This window comes from Sinocyclocheilus anshuiensis, unplaced genomic scaffold, assembly GCF_001515605.1.
Source record: "Sinocyclocheilus anshuiensis isolate Anshui unplaced genomic scaffold, SAMN03320099.WGS_v1.1 scaffold612, whole genome shotgun sequence".
NCBI classification, from domain to species: domain Eukaryota; kingdom Metazoa; phylum Chordata; class Actinopteri; order Cypriniformes; family Cyprinidae; genus Sinocyclocheilus; species Sinocyclocheilus anshuiensis.
In genome coordinates, this window is record NW_015554098.1 from 432,332 (window position 1) to 449,753 (window position 17,422).

General features: G+C 37.7%; 1 protein-coding gene across 1 annotated transcript in view; it reads right to left on the minus strand.

Moving 5' to 3' along the window:
• LOC107669526 (regulatory-associated protein of mTOR-like) overlaps positions 1 to 17,422 on the minus strand; it is a 183,514-nt gene that overhangs the window by 25,180 nt on the left and 140,912 nt on the right. Inside the window, exons 20-21 of the mRNA XM_016461796.1 lie at positions 3,101 to 3,206; positions 1,973 to 2,087 (exon numbers count right to left, since the gene is read on the minus strand). Of these exons, the coding sequence (XP_016317282.1) occupies positions 1,973 to 2,087; positions 3,101 to 3,206 (221 nt within the window). The remainder of the gene's footprint in view (positions 1 to 1,972; positions 2,088 to 3,100; positions 3,207 to 17,422) is intronic.

Genomic DNA, 17,422 nt, shown 5'->3' on the forward strand with positions numbered 1-17,422 from the left:
CATTAGGCTACTCCAGTTTTCAGTGTCACATGATCTTTTAGAAATTATTACAATTTATTTGACTCTCAAGAAACATTTCTGATTATTATCAATGTTGAAAACAATTTTGCTGCTTCATATTTTGAGCGGAAATGGTGATACACTTTATTTTTCAGGATTTTTTGATAAATATAAAGTGTAATGAACAGCATTTATTTGCATTTATCAAATATAGCCTATTAATTAAATTTGTTAATGCATTTATTAAATAGAAATCATTTTAAATGTCTTCACTCATTTTTATCACTTTCATGCATGATGAATAAAATTATTAATTGCTCTCTCTTTAAAAAAAAATACTTATACAAATGTTTGTGTCATCATTGTTTCCACAAAAATATTAAGCAGCAAAACTGTTTTTAACATTGATAATAATGAGAAATGTTTCTTGAGCAGCAAATCAGCATATTAGAATGATTTCTGAAGGATTATGCGACACTGAAACTTCTTGTAAACAAAAGCAGATTTAGAAACGTTTCTAATGACGAATGTTGCGTTCCCAAATGCAAATTAAAGCGGCTCAAACCAAGCGCAGCTAGCACTAATCGTGAATCGAAACTAAAAACAGTACTCTAACAGCAGACATGTTGCGCGTTAGACTACAGCCTATTATATAATTACATCACAACCGTTGCAAATTTTATGACAGCTTTTATGAGTAACACGTTTCAGCGCTGATTCTACACGCGTTTGGCGCTTTGAATCATTTGAACGCTTTTAACTGTCCTGCAGATGGCGCCGCGAGCTCGTGCAGGGCTCTCAGGACCATTCCGTCCATGATGTTTTCGCAGTTTATTTAATAGCTTAAGGCCATTTGCGCAAATTCAATCATCATCTAGTAACCAACCCCACCCCCACAAAAAAATAAAAAAATAAAAATAAAATAAAATTAAAAACGGATCTACGCGAATCACATGGGTCGTCCCTCAGAGGTTGGAAAATAAGGAAATCCGAAAAATCACATATCTGAAAATATATGTTACAATATAGGTTACACATATGAGCAATATGGCTGGCCAATATTGCTAACTTTTGTTAAAAAATAATCAGGGCATGATTTATATCTATATCTAATAATATAATAATCAGGGCATGATTTATGAGTTATATTTAGTCATTTTTATTTATTTGCAACAATGTACCAATACATGGTAACAAACGGCAATATTTACCTCTTATATTTTCAATTTTAAGCATGTACAACACAACAGAGATGGCCTGAACATTTCTGAGTGATGACAAAAAAAATAAAAATTCTCCGAATCAGTGTTTTGAACTGAATTTGATAAGGGGAAAAAATGGATTCACATACTTTAAAACTCCATGAGCATTTTTATAAATGAGGTTTAAAACGGACAGTATTAAAATATCTGTCTTGGCACACTCATATTCTCAAGTTGTAACAGAGAAGAGGGGGCAAAGATAGCCTAAATATGGCATCCCATGGTCATTAGGAGATTTATAACAAACCACATTCTACAGTGTTTCCCATAGAATTTTGTGAGACTATGGGGGACTGATCTTGGTTACTTTAAGTATATTATTTTACTTCATACTACAGTAGTAAAATGACAATGCTGTCTTCATTTCTTTTTCTTCACTTAAAAGAGTTAAACCCTCAAGCTTTTAATTTGGCAGAAAACAACAGGTTTACAAAAACATGCTACAAAAATCTAGTGATATACAGGAATAAAAATACAAACAGAAATGGTGGAATGTGAAAATAAAGCATAACTGTTGTGACAAAAAACAACATTAGAGATTTTTTAAGTTATTATGAGAAAAGGAAACTATATTGTTCTACGTGCAGTACTGTGAAAAGTGGTATCCAAAATCCAAATGTTATTATGGTCTTATGCTTGCTTATGCATGCTTCTCTTTCAAAGAGTTTTGGTTGTAGATGAATGTGGTTGTGTATGTTATTGTCACTCACCAGATTGAGTCTTTATCAGCTACAGCGATGCAGGGGTTAAATGGATGAAACTTCACCACTGATGGAACACCTGGGTTTCTGTTAATGAAGATCTGATCATCTAACCGTGTCACTCCTAAAACCACAAGAGGGATAGATCAGTTAAGAACAGGTTTAATTAGTGAAATTTTGAGCTTTACTAATGACCACAGCAGTCTTTTGGTTTACAAGTTTTTGAGGAAAATGAATAAGGGTGACACTACTGAACTTCAGTGTGAGAATTGCAGATCAGAGAAAAAATATGCATGAAGGGAACTCAGAGGGAATTCAGGATTTGATTCAGTTCCTCCAGCTAGACTGAATGAGGGCAGCCCCACTCTCGACTTCAGAGAGGAGGATGGCGGAGAGAGTGATGAAAGGAGAAAGACACACGAGAGTGAGCAGGATCCTCTGCTCTGACGCAATCAGTCCTGCGCACTTGCGTGTATGCGTGCCGGCACTGACGTAAGCATGTTAGCCATTCCGTCTGAGACTCCACTGACTTCAGACAGGGAGCCAAGCACATTGCTTTCTTTTAAGCTTGGGGCTTTTACACACAAAAACTACAGCATATAACTGGCTCACCCAGTTCCACTTGTGAAATCCACATTACATTTATATTATTTTATCATTAAATTATTATTGTGAAATCCACATTATATAAAAAAGATCTAATGTACAGAGATTAAAAGCATTCCTGATAAAGGTTTACTGCAGACCAGGGGTGTCGCTAGACCCTTTTTGCTGGGTCACAAGCCCCAGTGAAATAACACTGTCCCCCAAAAAATATTACTAAAAATAAATATTGATTAAATGACAGCCCTTTAAACATACTAAGTTATATCGCAAGTTCTATTTTTAGATGCTATATCCACTGAAATATAAAAAATAAATAAATAAATAAATTGGGGACACTTTTTTGATTTTTTGGGGTGGTCTGTGGCCCAGTATTGATGAAAGGCTAGAAACATTCCTGCTGTAGACTTGAGTGAAATGATATTAGCATCTGCAACTTTTGCTAAATATATGTATATGTTATGAGCATATATGACTAGAACTGGCTAAATTGAGACAGCAATTTCATGCAGTTTGACAGTTGGAAACCAGTACCTCTTTGAGTGATGCATTGGCTTTGTCTGCGTACTCGTGCGTTGCGTAAGAATCTCCACTCTCTCTCCTTACGAACCTGACTCTCCAAATCATGCTCCTCTGGAATCTGAAAGAGAAGAAATAATTAAATTTTAAATGATGTAGCACAGACAGAGTCAACCTGTTTAAAGGGGTCATCTGACGTTGCTAAAAAGAACACTGTAACTGATTTTTGTAATTTGAACAGTATTATACTGTAATATGTACAGTAAGATACTGTAAAATGTGTATACAGTATTTTACTGTAAACCGCAAAGGATTATGGGAAAATATACGGTCACTACTGTATTTCCTCACTACTGTAAATCAATTTACAGTAGTGAGCTTGCCCACGAAAAACTGACCAATGGCAAGGGAGTTCCCTTTCATGGGAACTTCGAACTGCGTCCTCTAGGGGTCACTATGGGGGAACGCCTCGTCGTGACCCGTGTCTGAAGCATACATTGAAAAAACACCAACTCGTTGGCCGGCGACAACCATGACGTCACTACCGGTGCGACTATAGTATAAATAGGCGCCGGGAGCTACACATCATTCTCTTCTTCGTCTTCATTGACTGTTTTGTTTGAACAATCATAAAATTGCCATTAGGAAAAAATGATAGATTACAAATGATTGATTATTGTCCAGCTGTGTATTTGATTTCTTATAGCAAATTCAAAGTAAGAGATAAGAAAATAATTCCTTGCAAAAAATATATATATATATAATAATAATACATAGACAAAGTCTTATTTTGTAATCGACTCAAGAGGGAACTATAATAATTATTCTGTAATTATATAATAACCATCAAAGTTATTATTAGAAATTCCATTTTTTAAAATGTGGACTCATCTGAATACAGCACACATTTTCACTTAGTCTTTTTGACTATCTGAGATGAGCTCTGGCCCAGAGAACCCTGGTGGCATCACTGCATAGAATTGATGTATAGCTTTCTCCTAAAGTAACAGTGTTACAAGTTGCATTTCTTGATGCAGCAGCAGGCTGTGTTAAGTAGGGTTGGGTACTGTTCACATTTTAACCGGTATGGTACCAGTATCGGTACCTGAATTTCGGTGCCGGTACCCAACGGTACCTTTTCCGGTACTTTACTCTCTGTGTAATTACAAAACACAGTATGTTTGATCAAGGTTGGAGCTAGGAAAAATTTAAATAGCATCATATGACCCCTTTAAAACCATAAAAATTCAAATGCACACATGCACCTGGGTTTGACAGTTGTGAGAACAGAAACTCCAGAGTCTGTAATTGTGTAAAGTCAAATTATCTAGATAAAGTTCTTTAAACAATACAGATTGTTTCAAAGCAACTTCACAGTAATAAAGTGGAAAATAACAGAATCAAGGATATTATAAAATTTCAAGAAATACGATAATAAAGGCTAACAGTTTTTTCTCTCTAAAAAATCATCTAAACTGTAGTCTCTCACTCTCTCTATACTTTCACATGTCTGTTAAATTTCTAAAAAGTGTGACTGATGTTCTTTCTTCCTCTCCCCAAACTCTGCCTCTCCATTTGTAAGAATGAGAAAACCGCAAAACAAGATAAATAAAGTATTCAATTCATGCACAAATAGAGCTGAAGCCCTGAGAGAGAGAATCACAGCCCCAGCTAATTAGCCCTGATCGATCCAGTCTTCCAGATAGGAGCTCCAGGGAAGAGCAGATCCAATGCTGCAAGCCTAAGTCCAAGCTGCTCAAGCAGGGTAAGAAATCACACCTGTCTCTCTTCCTGTAGCTCTGGGGTGCCATATCAATCTCTTAACGAGAATCAATAATTTATTTTTCCATGGAAATGAAGTAGTGAGCTTGTACATGTGATTACTTGCTCAGCTGGGACTGTGAATATGTCAGAGTTAATGGTCTCCTCTAGAGCCGGTATTATTCCATCGCATGCAAACACTCACACATAGTCAAGTCACCAGCAATATGCACTTATCACACCCATCACTCTAATAGACTGAAATAGAGCTCTTCTCTCAAGATGGATTTTTCAGGTTGCACTCAAAGTGCTCTTATCTTTGTATTCCATTATGTACATTTCAAACTTATGTCCAGACTGCTCTCTGTTTAGTACACTTTCTGAATTACTGCACATATGAGTTGTATATGCTGTTCCTTTTTTATCAGGGAACCCCAAGAACACTTGCTTTGTTATGAACTGTTGTAAGTAGAGGTTGAACAATATGGATTTTTTTAATGACCGATCCATTATGACATTTAGAGAGCAGGGTGGATGATACCGAATATAATACAAATAGATAAATCTGTAATATAATATAATGACATACAAAACTGATTAAATTAAATAAAAAACATTTACACAATATTTAATAGAATATAACAAAAAAGTGACCTTTTTTCGGTACTTTACTCTCTGTGTAATTACAAAACACAGTATGTTTGATCAAGGTTGGAGCTAAACTCTGGAAGTAGATATCGACAAAACGTTTTCAAATGTCATAATGTTTTCAAGCAGAGAGCAAGATTTTGCGTGTTCGGCACGCATGCTGCTGAGTGAGACTATGTTATGCAGATGCAAAATGTGAAGCTGTAATCTTATTCGCAGTCTAACTTTTTATAAATATTTGTACAATATATATTCAGCATATTTAACTTAACCCGTTTAGTATCTTTATTATTTAATGCATAACGATTTATTAAAACACATTTATGAGTCATTAAAACAAGCTTATGACTGCGACAATTTAATATTGATCAACAACATCAACGAATTGGAGCAGCATCGGCCTGTTATTAGATCATTTTAAAACGTCAAATAGCCTTCAATTTGCAGGTTATAACTGCATCTATTTTATTTATTAATTATTTTATTTATTTTAATGCGGATCCCACACTCTAGCGTTAACCTAATATAAATGTGCTCTAGTCTATTATTCCTATTCAAATGTTCGTGCGGAAAAGAATGAATGCTCAAGCATGACAGGGAGGAGCCTGCGCGATCACTTGTATTTTTTTCTTGATAATGAAACAACTTAAAATTGGAGTGCCTTACATAGGCTACATGAGAAATATATCTAAAGAAAGCTTGTCTACTTTCAAACGAACCAATTCAAAATGAAATCAAATAGACTAGGCCTACTCCCTGATTATGTAATCTGTGAATGCATTTCTCTCTAAAGGCGCGTCCACTGGAGATTTCATGAATTTCATCTTTGCAGCCGACAAGGACTCAGAAAACATTATTTTATTCATAAATAATTAAAATGTCTCCTTTATTCATAATCATTAGGCTACTTTTGCCTGTGCTTTGTGGCAAACTTTATGCGTGTACTTGAGTGCGGAATTATGGAGTATTATGTTAATATAATATAAACGTGCGATTAGTAATGGCTTAAATGAACGACTACTAACTGGAAAAACCTTTAGTGGGGGGCAGCCCTATTAAAATACCCTCTATCTCTGCTAAAGTTTTTAAAGCATTTTATACGCATTTCCTAGTCGTATAAATTCGTATATATTTGTTCAAAAGGCCTATCATATATTTAGAATATTTTACTTAACCTGTTTTGCATCTCAGTTATTTAATGCATAAGCAAGTTATTAAAAATTTTTTCAGCGGCATCCGTTTAATCTTGATCAACAATATGATCAACGAATTGGAGCGGCGTTGGTCAGTTAGATCATTTTAAAACATCAAATAGCCTTCAAATTATAGGTTATAACTGCATCTGTCTCGGATGTAGACTGGTGAGGATTTATTTGAATGTGGATTACAAACTCTAGCATTAACCTATAGGCTATAAATGTGCTATATTTTTGGCCCGTGTTCAAATGTTTGTGCAGAATATTAATGCGCATGCATTAAAAAGGGAGGCGCCCGCGCGATCACTTGCATTTTTTTTCCTAATAATGAAACAACTTAAAATCAATTCGAAACTGATTTTATTTATGTAAATTCATAATAACAACAAAACTGTTGTGCTTTTGTAAAATAACCAAAACAAACAGGATGGCTTCTGCCATCTCTCTCTCTTTCTGTGAACTGGAGCGCGTCTCCAAAAAGAACCAAAACTCAGAATGTGTCTCTCACATAGAGAAATATATCTATATAAATGTTGAAATGTCTACTTTTAAATGAACCAATTAAAAACAAAATTAAACACTCCCTGATTATGTATGAAGGTTGCATTTCTCTCTAAAGGCGCGTCCAGTAGGCTATAGAGATGAGAGTCAGAACCGTGAATTTCATCTTGCAGCCGAGAAGAAAACATTAGTTTATTAATAAATAATTAAAATGTCTCCTTTTTCTATACATTAATAATCATTAGGCTACTTTTGCCTGTGCTTTGTGGCAAACTTTATACTTGTGCTTGAGCGCAGAATATTGATGCTCATTATGGATTAGTAGGCCTATTGATTTAATATAAATGCGCGATTAGTTGAATAGCCTAATGGCTTAGACGAACGACTTGAGTCTAGAAAAATCTTTAGTGGGGGGCAGCCCTATTAAATACCCACTAGACGTCTCTGTTAAAATTTTAAAGCATTTTTATAGCCGTTTTCATAGTCGGATAAATTCCGCTTTCAGAACGGTCACGTCCGTAATGGAGAGATGTCACGTGCGTAACATTGATTTTTCCTGTGAAACACAAAAACGAAAATTTAAACAAAATTGATATTGTTTGCTTTGTAAATACCCAACCCTTCTCCATTCGGTAGATATTTGTTGCTTCTGGTTTGTGCACTGTAAACAAAATAGCCTATGTTGTCTCCCAGAAACTCGTCCATGCCTCTTTATTTGTTGTCACGTCCATAACGCATGTGTTTTTCCCTTATTTAAAATATAACACAAACATGTTTATAGATTGATACTTTTCGGATGTCTGGACTCTATTTTAAGCGGTTTAGAAAAACATAAAGAGATGGTTCAATATATTGGTAATAAATATAATTTATACCTATTTCAGGTTTTGACTGCAAATGTCACATCCGTAACGGTGGAATTTTATTTCAGTGAAAAAATAAGTCCAAAAGTCTCAATTTCAACATTTTGAACAATAGGGCCCTACAAACTTTTTCTTCCTTTTTTCCCCAGAAATTCTTTTTTTTATTTTTTCTGAAAATCAAATGAAGGCATTAAACATTAATTTGAAATCAAAATAAAATTAAACACTTATTTTTTGGCAAACAAGCTGAGGTTTACTATTGAAATTAATACAAGAAAGAAAAAATTGTGTGAATAATAGGCTATTCCTTTAAAACATTTTTAATAGGCTAATCATTGTATTATTTTTTCTACAATTAAGTGATTAATCTGGTTGTAATATTTATTTTTATCATTTAATTGTTTTATTTAAATGTTATAGAAAATGGAATATTTAAAGATGTACATTATACTGTACAAAAGTAATATAAGGGTAATATATTTCTGTTACATGTTAAACCGTACTTTTATTTTGACAGGTTGCCATGAAGTTTCTGTGTGTATACAGTATAGGGTTGTTCGATTCCGGAATGTTTGGAATCGAGTCTGATTCCGATTCCTGGTTCAGGAATCGATTCCTCACTGTTGTTTTCGATTCTTCTTTATTTAGATTGAAGAAACCTATAATCTCACCATGACCAGGCCCATAGCCAGCTATGAGGTTACTGAGGTCCGGACCTCGGTAAATTTTTCATGTTCAAAAATAAAAGTTGTTCTCTGAATGACTAATTCGCTGTTAAACTCCTCATATGTTTGTCTGTATGTATAATTCAGTTTAATTCAGAATGTTTAGCGTCCGTGGTATAAAAATGGTCACTGCGAGACACTGGCGGAGTGAAGGAGGCTCGAGAGAGTTGTGATTGAGGGCGCGGGCGCAGACTCCATGTTGTCCGATCCAGCTATTATAAGCTTTTTTTGACTTTTCTTTTCCACTTAATTTGACACTTTAGAAAGTTAATAAAGTAGGAAGTTGCGGTTTGGGGTCAGCGATATCTTATCTAATTTGCAAAAGATTTGAAATATTTTCGGTTTATTTTAATTTATTTATAGGTTTTTGTTTATTTTAATAGCAATATCTGGCAACATTGCATCCCCAGCACTTAAACTGGCAGTAATCAAAAAAGTCCATGGACAGGTTATTGCTGACAAGATACAATATTTGGTAAGGGAAACGCAAAAAAAAAGAAAAAAAAGAATGTGAAGTGTCTAAAATAAATGTGCACAGTTAAGCTGAATGATGAAGTTTACTTTGACTGTATGCTTTGCACAAAATTAACAAACTGTACACTGAAACAAAATAACCAGAACATTAACAATAACGGATAGAGCTCGTGGTTTATCTGTCAATCAGATGCGCTCTCGGCCACTGATCTATGCTCGGGACGTTTTCTTTTATAATTATCATTGGCTGATAGAAATGCTTTTTAAAAAATAGTATTTTAGATGGAAATAAGATCAAGACCCTCGATTACATCATGATCTATTCTGTCGTGCAGCGCTCAAAATTGTGGACAAGCCAGTTCCACCGTTAAAATAACCTCTCAATCGTTTTTTTTTTAACTGGTTCATTAAAACTATCTATTCGAATCAGGAAACTAATCAGACTTCTAATCACTTTTAGCGAGCATGAGGGAGGAGAATGGTAACAAAAATATAAAAACTAAAATAATCTTTTATCGCACAACTCTCGTAATTACGGCTTTTAGCGAGCATGAGGGAGGTGAACGGTGCTTCTCAAACGGAAGGCTGCATCCTAAAATTCAGATGATCTCAGAACCGACTCGTTTTCTTTTAGTTTATTTTCGTGAATTTATGTGTGCAGCCTTCATAGGATGCAGCCTTCCATTTGAGAGGCACCCATAGATAAGCTTTGTTGAACTGAAAAAGTCTCTGAATGAGGAGTCGATTCCCAGCCCTAATACAGTATGATGATTCTAGTTTTCTCAAATTAAACGGTAAAATTCCCGCGAAGTGACTCTCACAGTGACAGCAGCTCCGGAGATTAAGTTTTTGTGTTCATGCCGTCATATAGTGAGACGCAGAGGCCGAAAATCGTAGTAAACAAAACCGTGTCTCCGCCATTCATTCATACAGAGGCAACCGGAACATGCAGGATTCATATTTAAACCGTCTTTTTGCATTTTAATATTCACAGACACTAGTTCATATCGCGATTCGAATTAAGTGGCAGACCTACTTTTGATTTATTCGTCCAAAATTGACGAATTCCGTGGCATTCCGCGCTATAGAATAAATTACGTTTTTATGAATGGACTCCGCGATCCCGTCCGCATTTTCGCAGAAACCATATGGCCCTAGAAATGTAACCACACTTCAGAACATTTCGGCTTGCCCTGTGTGTTGTTTGAACGAGTTAGAGGGGTGACCTCACGTCACAGGGTCTCTCTTTCTCTCTCTGTAGTGTATGCGCCCAGATGCGTTCTCAGGTACCGAAATTTGGCATCGATTGATTTAACGTGAATCGGTACTCGGTAGAAAAGTACCGAGTTCGGTACCCAACCCTAGTGTTAAGTGACAGAAGTTTTCTGAAGTACTCCTGAGCCCATGTGGCTATATTTAACACCGCAGCATTACGGTTTCTTATGCAATGCCATCTGAGGGCTCAAAGGTCAAGCACATTCAAGTGAGGTTTCTTGCCCTACATGTACTGTGATTTCTCTGGATTCCCTGAATCTCTTCACAATATTATGTGTGGTAGTTGGTGAAAGACCTAAATTCTTCGCGATTTTGCATTGTGAAATTAGATTTTTTGATTTATTTGACACTTCTCTCATGAAATTTGGCACAAAGTAATGAGCCATGATGCAGCTTCGCTTGCAAAGAATGAGATGCTCCTTTTATACCCAAACATGATACCTTGACCCATTATCAATTCACCTGCGTACTGTGAACCGTTTCAAAACAGTTTAAAGTGGATATTCTATATCTTTTCACTTTTATTTTGCCTCTGTCCCAATTTTTTTGGAATGTGTTGCAGCCATCAAAATCAAAAAATTTCCATATTTACAAAATACATTTACGTTGGTCAGTGAAAACTTTGGAAATCTTTTCTTTGTACTTTTGTCAATTAAATAAAAGTTAAAGAGAATGGAATGCAATTTATTGCATTTTTACAAAACGTCACAACTCCTCTGGAATTGGGGTTGTAATTAAACTTCAGGAATTGTGAATTAGTTTCTGGTCTTTGGTGCAACTGAAAGTAACAACAGGTGCACTGGAATGGCAACAACAAGACAACACCCAAGGAAATGGTTTTGTACAGCACGGCCTCTCATACCTTTTTGCTTTTAAAAAACAGTCACCACAGAATACAAATATTAAAGCAAAAAATGTATGTACTGATATGTAACTTTTTTGAAGTTTCCACTAAAAATAGTTCCTGACAGGGAAATGGAGCTACACAATGAAAAGGTGAAGAAAAATAGGGAAATATTGAAAAGACTAATAGACTGTTTTATATTTTGGGGTAAACAGGAACTTTCATTTAAAGCACATGATGAAAGCGCTGGATCCACAAATAGAGGCAACTATTTGAAGCTTCTTTTCTTGCTGAAAACAATACAGACTTGCATCACCACCTGTCCACTAACAAAGTGTTTTGTGGGATGTCAGGCAAAATACAAAACAACCTGATTAATGCTACTGCTGAAGTGATGAGAGAACAGATAAGAAGGGAGATCAATAAAGCAACTTTCGTTGCTGTTATGATAGATGAGACAACAGACGTGAGTAATGCAGTGCAGCTTGCACTGGTCCTGTGGTATGTGATGGACACAGGTGTCAAGGAGCGGTTTGTCAGATTTGAAGATGTTACTAGTGGCAAGTGAGCCAATGACATCGCTGCTCTTGTTTATTGGAGAAATAGGAATGTCTAGATAAAGTTGTGGCAAGGTGTTTCGATGGTGCAGCTGTCATGTCATCTGGACTAAATGGGGTGCAGATGAAACTTAAGGAGAGGGCACCTATGGCCTTATTAACTGCTATGCACATCGGTTGAATTTAGTACTGACTCAAGGGCCTCCAAGCTTAAAGAATGCAAGATCTTTTTTGACCGCATCTAAATGGCCTAGCTGCATTTTTCTCCAGATCCCCTAGGCGCACGCAACTACTGGACGATATTTGCCTGCGGTGTCTTCCTCGTGTGGCACCAGCGCGGTGGCAATACACATTGAGATTGGTCAGTACAGTCTTTGAGAAGAGTGTCCTAAAAGAGCTGTTTTACCACATACTGGAATTTCATGATGAGCTTGACGAGGACTCTGTGCGTTGTGCTGATGGATTTAACGCACGTCTGGATGATTGAGGTTTGTTTTTTGCTTCACACATTTAATGGGATTTCTGAGCATTCAGATGTGCTTTTTGCAAAACTACAGAAACAAACATTGGATGTACAATTCTGTATGGCAAGGGTGAAGGAGTTTTGATCCAATTTGATGAGATCTACGAAGCAACTGCGCGCATCTCATGCGCTCCAAGTGCACAGAGAGACCTAGAACAAGGAGACCTTTGTGGATACTACAACCAATTCCAAAAAAATGTTCTGGACAACATTCTCTCCCAGATACGGAATAGATTTCAAGACCATGAAAAATTTATGTTTCCCTCCTCGACCCCCAGCAGTTTCAGACATACTGTAAAAAATTCCTGCATACAGCATTCTCCAGCTTAACGCAGTCAAAGAACACTATTCGATCTGTCCCGGCTAAAAAAGAACTGACTGTAATGTATGCCAAAAGTTCAGCTGTTCTCCTTGATTTCCTTCAGCAGAAAAATCTGGGTGAGAGCATGAGGCAGCTGTACACATTGGCATGTTTGGTGGTGACTATCCCTGTGTCCACTGCTACTGTCGAACGGACATTCTCAGCCCTAAAGCGAATTAAAACTTATGCCAGAAATATGACTGGACAGACTCAACTTTCAGCATTAGCCTCCATGGCGATAGAAAAGGACTTATTGTTGGAACTGAAACGCACAAGAGTAAGCTTTTTCAAGAACCATTTATGCTTTTTGTTTTGCACAAAAACACACAATTTGCCTTCATTTTAAATCCCCGGGAAAACCGTAATCCCCAGGGTGGACTGTGTTTTTTGTACTTTTATTAGGTTAATATTGATGCTTCTGCTTAGAAATGATGTATGTGACGCAGCTGTGGCTGCAGTAAAAGAAGACTTGTGAGACTGAATTGTCTTTCTTGCTTTACTAATGGTAATTCTCACTGCATGAGCCTGTGATGCAATGTCCGGTTATACTGCATTTCTGTATAATATTCGCTGTCTCATTTCAGAGGCTGCGTCCTCCGGAGGTCGCAATTTGTAGGCTGCATACTTCATCAAGAAAAGTAACCGTAATAAAATGTACTGTTATTTCTTGTGAGGTGTAAAATACTGTAATTTATGTTTTACTTTGCAATTTAACCGTTGATTTGTTTCTATTGCCGCTAAAGGCCTAGGTGTGAAATGCACGGCCCAGCACCCTGAATTTTTTTTAACACCCTATATGATTCAGTTCAATTCAAGTTTATTTGTATAGCGTTTTTCATGATACAAATCGTTGCAAAGCAACTTTACAGAAAATTACGTTTCTACAATATTTAGTAGTAGCTTATCAGTGGTGACTGTCAGTTACTGTACATATGGCAGAAATGTACGGAAAAATCAATTAAAGACGTAATCAAACAGACGATGAACTATTAACAGCAATTATTATATGATGCAATCAAACTTATAGCAAAATTTGATAGTTCTGTATGTTGTTTCAGCGTTGGCATCATCTGAGGTTGGCATCATGATATTTTCTCAAACACATACATCTGCTTATCTCGCAGCATGAAAAAACAATTAAAGGTGACTAACACAACATAACGGCAGCAGGGGTCACTCATAAGTCATTACACAATTAATAAACTTAATTCTGCTGAAATACGTACAGTAACACATCAAACAGTTTTGATGCTATATTGATTATGTTGCTAGGAGTGGTTGCTAAGGATGTTGCACAGTGATACACAAAACCTTTAGGTGAAGTGGTCATAGCCGTGTTTTAACGTGAATAAAACACATTTGTTGACCAATCAGAATCAAGGACTGGAACCATCAGTTATGTATATATTAGATTGTATATGTTCCTTTCTTGATGTTTTATGTTGTTTCGTCTCCAAAACATTACTGATTATTAATGTTTCTTGTTCTTGTGCATGTGGCGGGAGGACCAAACGACAGACACAGTGGGTGTGGCGTCAGGCCTCGGAGAGGCTTTTATTAACAGAAAATAAACAAAGTGTCCAGAAAAAGGGAATCAAGTGTCCAAAATAAGCAAGGGATCTGGTGTCCTCGTTGTGCTGTGGGGTTCGTGAAGGGAAGGGCAGTGGTCAGGAAGAAAGGGTCCAGGTAAGGGGTGGAGTCCGGCGGCTTCTTCCAGCGGCTGCCTCTTTCTCGTTGCCCATGGCGCGCAAAGGGACTAGTAACGTTCGTATAACGGGTGTGGTTCTCGTCCGGACCGCGGGTCAGGCAGCTCACGACTATGGCGGCGCAGGAGTCCCTCTACGCACCGCTCCTGGACCCATGAGGACACCAGCGTGCATGCACAGGGAAGAGACCGGTCTCCCGCGGAGAGGCGCACTCGGCATTTAAACAGCGGCGGTGATGAGGTTCCATTCGGTTCAGGTGTGCCCCATCACACGCTGCCAGCCCTTGCTATTTCAGCGCCCTTGCTCTCTCATGCACCCACTCCTGTCGGGAGCCTGGCGAAGGGCGGCGATTAATGGACGGGGTGATGCTGATAAGTAGGGGGAGGCAGCCGACTCGTCACATGCAGTAAACATGAGGTACTTCTCTGAGTTCTGTGCCACAGGCTGTGTGTTCCTCACTGATCACATACTGATGGGATGCATATACTGCCTCAGGACTGGACACAAAATGCACACGCGCACACACACAACACCCATGTCTCTGCTTAGAGACAAAGAACAAAACAATACTCTCATTTGCACGATAAATACAAACAACTGCTAAATATAGTCCTTTCTTACTGAAATGCTGTGGCGGTGCTGTGTAGTAGTCACAGTATTAGATGATATTACCATGGTCCTGAAAGGATCACCATTTTTATACATCATGGTACTTACATAGTTACACCATGGAACATGCCCAAATAACATGGTGGAAATATGGTACTTTTGTTAGTGTACGTTTTAAACAGGCCTGGCTTCAGAATCAAATCACTGAGGGTGCTTCTTAAATTAGTGAGCGTGCTTTAATATATATATAGCCTATATAGCTTTAAGTGAGGGTGCTATTGATTTCGTTTGAGGGTGCTTAGCACCCTCTAGCACCCCCGTAGAATTTGGTTTTAAATATTGGCTTATGTGACAGCATTACTGATTACTGCAGCAGCAGCAGTTTTATATGTGTGCGAGGGAGTCCCCTCTGGGGACAATGAGGATGGCAGCTCTAGTTTGACTGGGAACAGGCAGAAAGGATTTTCTCCTCTTTTTGAAATAAAGAAAAATGGATGAAGAAAAACACTCTCTTGGGAGAGCCATCACCATGGAAACAGAACAACTAGCATAACTTTTATTGGGTCACGAAATCTTACCTCACTGTTTTCTCACCTAATGTAGGTCCTTAAAATCTGCATACACAAGATGTCATGTGCACTTTGGACTCTGCCCCACTTTCTCCTTCTTGGACTCATTCTCAGTCTCTTAAGTGTTAACAAGACTTTCTTGTGTCTCATTACCAGAGTGTTTGGACCAGATTTGAAGGGCGATTGCATCACAAAGGTGCGACAAAAGGCTGTCCTAATTCAAAGGCTCCTTAAAATGCGGCCTGGAAATGCACCCTTCGTTTCCCAGGCAATGAAGGCTTTCCAGGCTTTAACAAATGGCCCCTTTCGCGGTTTACTTTTATTGTACTAAGATGCAATTTTATATAGTTTATACTCTTCGTTTTTTACAGAAATGGACCAAAGTGAACATATTTAGACAGGCTGTGAACACCATTTTGTTTTCGGCCAGTTTAATATCACTTTCAAAAATGTCCAGCACAAATGTTACTGTCGTCAAACACAGCTGTCACAGTTGCTAGGCGACAAGATCAATCATCCGTAGGCTAGACAGTCCCATTTAAACAACAAGGTGTGGCCTTTGAATTCAGTCTCTGAATTGGGATGCAGCTATAGTCATGAGCTGCCTGTTCTTGTTGTCAGCCTGTGTCCTGCTGTTTGGTATTACTTAATGATTTGTTTGATGCAGGAGTTACCTGTATACATCCCTGCTGGAGGGCTCTGATCTGTATAAGTTCCTGTTTTAGCTATCTCTTGCTTGCAATCGTTCTCTGAATGCTGTTAAGCTAAGATCCTTAGCTGTAGTTCCTTGTTTACTAAAGACTCTGTGGGAAGAGAAAGACTGTTACCTGTTGATACTTACCAGTAATGCCAAGATCCTTAGTTGTAGTCCCTGCCGCTGTGGATATACCTTCTGTTCCCTGTAAGAATCAAGTGACTGTTACCAGTTTTGATGAGCTCTAGAGACAGATCCCCAGTGAAGACCTCGTCACTTAGATGGCCACCGGCCCAAGACCACGAGAACCAGAGGAGTCCTCTGCTCAGTCTGACTTGCATTGCAGCCTGGAATTAAACACACCATGCTGGTTTCTTCTGGCCAGAGGAGAACTGGCCCCCGACTGAGCTTGGTTTCTCCCAAGGTTTTTTTCTCCATTTCTGTCAGCGATGGAGTTGGTTCTTTGAAGAGGTGTAAAGAGTATGTGAAAACCATACTTGAGTAAAAGTACAGATACCTTACAGTGAAAATTACTCCACTACAAGTTACAAATCACCAATTCCAAAACAACTTGAGTAAAAGTCTCAGAGTATCTGATTTTAACAGTACTTAAGTATTTTACTTATACTAAATATAGGCTCAAAGATGCACTAGTCAAAGAGACCTGATTACTTGACTAACGTTTCGACACAGTGTCGAGATCCCATGAAACAGTTCTCTGAAGTGTGATTCGAAACACCCATGTCACGTGATTAAGACGAATCAAAGCATTGGGGCGTTTCCCGAGTGTTTCGAGACCCGAATCTGCTTTTCATCGACAGGGTCGGGAACAAACCACACAATCGCACATCTCTCTTAACCTAACTCTAGTAAAGTATAAAAGTGGAGTTAATGCAGCAGAACAATTAATATATTTATATAAAAATCTTTATATGTAAAAAATGCCAGGCATTGTGGCTTGATGTCTTTTATTAATGTTAATTTTTTCATGACCAAAATAACATTCACAAAGAGTTCATTCAGTTGTCAGA